This window comes from Cucurbita pepo, chromosome 7 (genome assembly GCF_057944985.1).
Source record: "Cucurbita pepo subsp. pepo isolate OVF chromosome 7, ASM5794498v1, whole genome shotgun sequence".
In the NCBI taxonomy this organism is placed as follows: Eukaryota; Viridiplantae; Streptophyta; class Magnoliopsida; order Cucurbitales; family Cucurbitaceae; genus Cucurbita; species Cucurbita pepo.
This window is the reverse complement of record NC_141804.1, coordinates 7,605,873-7,609,343: the sequence shown is the minus strand read 5'-3', so window position 1 is coordinate 7,609,343 and position 3,471 is coordinate 7,605,873. Positions and strand designations below refer to the sequence as shown.

At 39.1% G+C, this 3,471-nt stretch overlaps 1 protein-coding gene across 1 annotated transcript; it reads right to left on the bottom strand.

Annotated features, from left to right (window-relative positions):
* LOC111798524 (histone H2B.1) lies at nucleotides 1–727 on the bottom strand. Its single transcript, XM_023681740.2, has one exon. It carries the CDS (start codon nucleotides 638–640, stop codon nucleotides 215–217), a length of 426 nt encoding a protein of 141 aa, XP_023537508.1. The 5' UTR covers nucleotides 641–727; the 3' UTR covers nucleotides 1–214.
* Between the last annotated feature and the right edge of the window lie 2,744 nt (nucleotides 728–3,471).

Sequence of the window (3,471 nt, the reverse complement as noted above, 5' to 3'; positions counted from 1 at the left end):
TAAAAATTAGGTAGAATTCTATAGATCAAGCACAAAGATCGAATAGCTTAAAATCTCAACATTGAGGCGAAGATCTAGCAAGCAGCTAAAGGAATCGCATCATGTTACCCGATTCATTCGTCCAATTCCAACTTATGCATCGAAAGGAAGCGAAATCACCGATTCCGAGCAGTTAGATCAATTTTTACACGAGAACAACCTAAATTCTATCAATCTAAGAGCTAGTAAATTTGGTAACAGCCTTGGTGCCCTCAGAGACGGCGTGCTTGGCCAATTCGCCAGGAAGAACAAGGCGCACTGCGGTTTGGATCTCCCGAGAGGTAATGGTTGGCTTCTTGTTGTAGCGAGCGAGTTTGGAAGATTCCTGAGCGAGCTTCTCGAAGATATCGTTGATGAAACTGTTCATAATCCCCATGGCCTTGCTGGAGATTCCAATGTCAGGATGAACTTGCTTGAGGACCTTGAAGATGTAGATCTTGTAAGTCTCCACGCTCTTCTTCGCCTTCTTCTTCTTCTTATCGGCACCGTCTTTGGGAAGCTTCTTCTCTGCTCTCGGCTTCTTCTCCGCCGGAGCCTTCTCGGCCTTCTTCTCCTCCGCTGGCTTCTTCTCAGCGGGCTTCTTCTCGGCCTTTGGCGCCATTGTTAGAGTAACTAAGGGATTTGGAAATTTCTTGGAGATGAAATCTGTGGGAGGGGAAGAGAAACGATAGGTTATGAGTTGTGAACGGAGGAGATGGGTATTTAAAGATGGAGACGGCGCGATGTTATTGGTTCGATTTGTTTTCACGCGGATTGGTGACGTGGGCGGTGGAGATTAGGGAATGCGAATCTGACGGCTATATTTGATTAAATGTTTGGTTCTTTGGACCGATTTGGACTTCAGTTTCCCGTCTTTACGATTTGTTTTCGCGGGTAATTTTGAACGCTTGCTTTGGAGGCAATTTGACGGTAGAAAAATAAATGTAAAAAATCAATAAAAATCTTGAATTAATTATTATATTAATTTATCCTATGCTCGATGGCATCCCACGCGTCGTGTGTTCGTAAATTAACACGCGTCTTTAATGCCCACGCTACATACTTACTGAGCATCTCCACTCCTTTCCACTCTTCATCGTCATCGCATGTCCTCCAACAACATTGTACACTGATGAATCTGTTTCGGCATCCTAATTCAAATACCAAATGTTTGTTTTGGCCATCGATCGAAACACTCTTTGTGCTTATCTTTGTGAATTTGAAGTCGAGGTGAAAAAAAATATCGTGAAGTCGAAGTGAAAATTTGTGGTAAAAGTCTATTGGATTAGCCATGTGTTCCAGAGAAAATGAGTGACTGAATAGTACTAGATGGATAGATGACTATTATAAGAGTCCCACATTGATTAGATCATGGGTATACAAATAAGGGACACTACCTCCATTGATTCAAAGTTTTTTGGGAAAATAAAAAACAAAGTCACGAGAGCTTATGCTCAAAATGAACAACATCATACTGTTGTGGATATCACAATGTTTGAGTCACTGGTATTAAAGTCAGAAGATAAATAATTTGGATAGTGTTAGATGGATAGATAACTGTTGTTAAAGTCTCGTCTTGACTAAATTTTTTTATTGACGGACCCTTTTGAAGAGAGATAAAGAGCGGGTGAATAAAAAAAAACTAATTAGGAATTATATATATATATTATATATATATATATTATTTTATTGTTATTATTATTATTATTTTAATATACGTATCAATATTCATGGATTATACCTTTCATCTCACTTCCAATTCATATCTTAATAGGAGTGGGACTTTTACTGTTTCCGACGCAACCAAAAACCTTCGACGTATGGGCAATTGAAGGTTCAAGATCATTAACGTACTTCGGAACTTCTTCGCATATGAATGACTTCGCTTGGTTTTGTGGGCTAACCATAGAGTTTAGGATTGTTTAGTGTTGTTGAGGGAGATGCGTTCGAGAGGAGTAAGGATGTTTGGTTGTTGGAGCGGTTAGCAACCACGACCCGCCACAATTATATAATACTGTCCACTTTGAGCATAAGTTTTTATGTATTTGCTCTTGGTTCCTCCAAAAGGCTTCATATCGATTGTGATGGTGTTCTTTACTTATAAACTCACGATCTACCTATTAATTAGCCAATGTGGACTACTCCACTCAATAATCCTCAACAGGAGCTAGGAGTAAAGCGGTAAGAGTTTTTCGTTAGTCGACATTGTTCTAGACAAATTAAATGATCAATGCTCAAAATGCGCTTACATAATTGTCTGTAAAAGAGTATTCTAATAATCATATAAAACTTGGTATCGTTACTTACTCATAATTAAAACACACTAATATTTATAAGCTTTTACATTAGTTGAACTCGTAATTAAAACCTTTTCTAGCAGACGCGTTTTAAAGCCTTGAGGGGAAGCCCGAACTTGGGCCGTTACAAATGGTATCAGAGCCAAGTTATCAGGTGATGTACTAGCAAGGAGGTTGTTCCCCTATCGACACAAGGCGGTGTGCTAATAAGGACGCTGGGCCCCAAAGGGGGGTGGATTTGACAGGGGTCCCACATCGAGTGGGGAAAGGAACGAGTGCCAGCGAGGACACGCTAGGCCCTGAAGGGGATGGATTGTGATATCCCACATTGGTTGGGGAGTAAAACGAAACATCTTTTATAAGGGTGTGGAAACTTTCCTCGGAGAAGACACCAGACAGTGTGCCAGTAAGGATGCTAATCTTTGATGGGGTCCCAATTCAATTAAGGAAGGAACGAGTACCAGCGAAGACGCTGGGCCCTGAAGGGGATGGATTGTGATATCCTACATTGGCTGGGGAGGTTTTCCCGAGTAGAAGAACATAAAGAAACTTTATTAATTGTGAGGTTTTATTTTTCAGAAAAATATATATTCAAATAATGAATTAAAAAAGTTCAAATTTTGATCTTTGAACTTAGAGAATTTTATCTAATAATAATTATATATATATATATATATATATATATTAAAGGGTTTAATAAAATCTCAAATATTAAGATTTGTTTAATTCATATTTAGTGTATTTTAAGACCCTAAACTAATATGATTTTAGCCAACTCTCGTGCACAAAGATGAGTAGTTGCCACAAGTAAGAATCACAACACAGTGGTTCAATCGTAATGCACACAGATAGGTGGTTGCAAAGAGGCCATATCACGGGGAGATGGTACAACTTCCATGCACATATAGGTAATGAAAAAATAAAGGCGATTTGTGTCTCTTCTCTAGCCACTTCACGTGCGGCGTGTCACGGTCATACTTGTCAAAGGCGTGTTGCCCATGGTCGATGCTTGTTTCATGCCAAACCTCTTGTGTTGTACCACTTTATTACTTTCCTTTACCGCTTTTATGATGTATAGTTTCTTATTGTATTTTCTAAGCATATGAAACTTTGGCAAAATCATGTGTAGGTCTGGTAAGCCTAAAATACCTAAGAA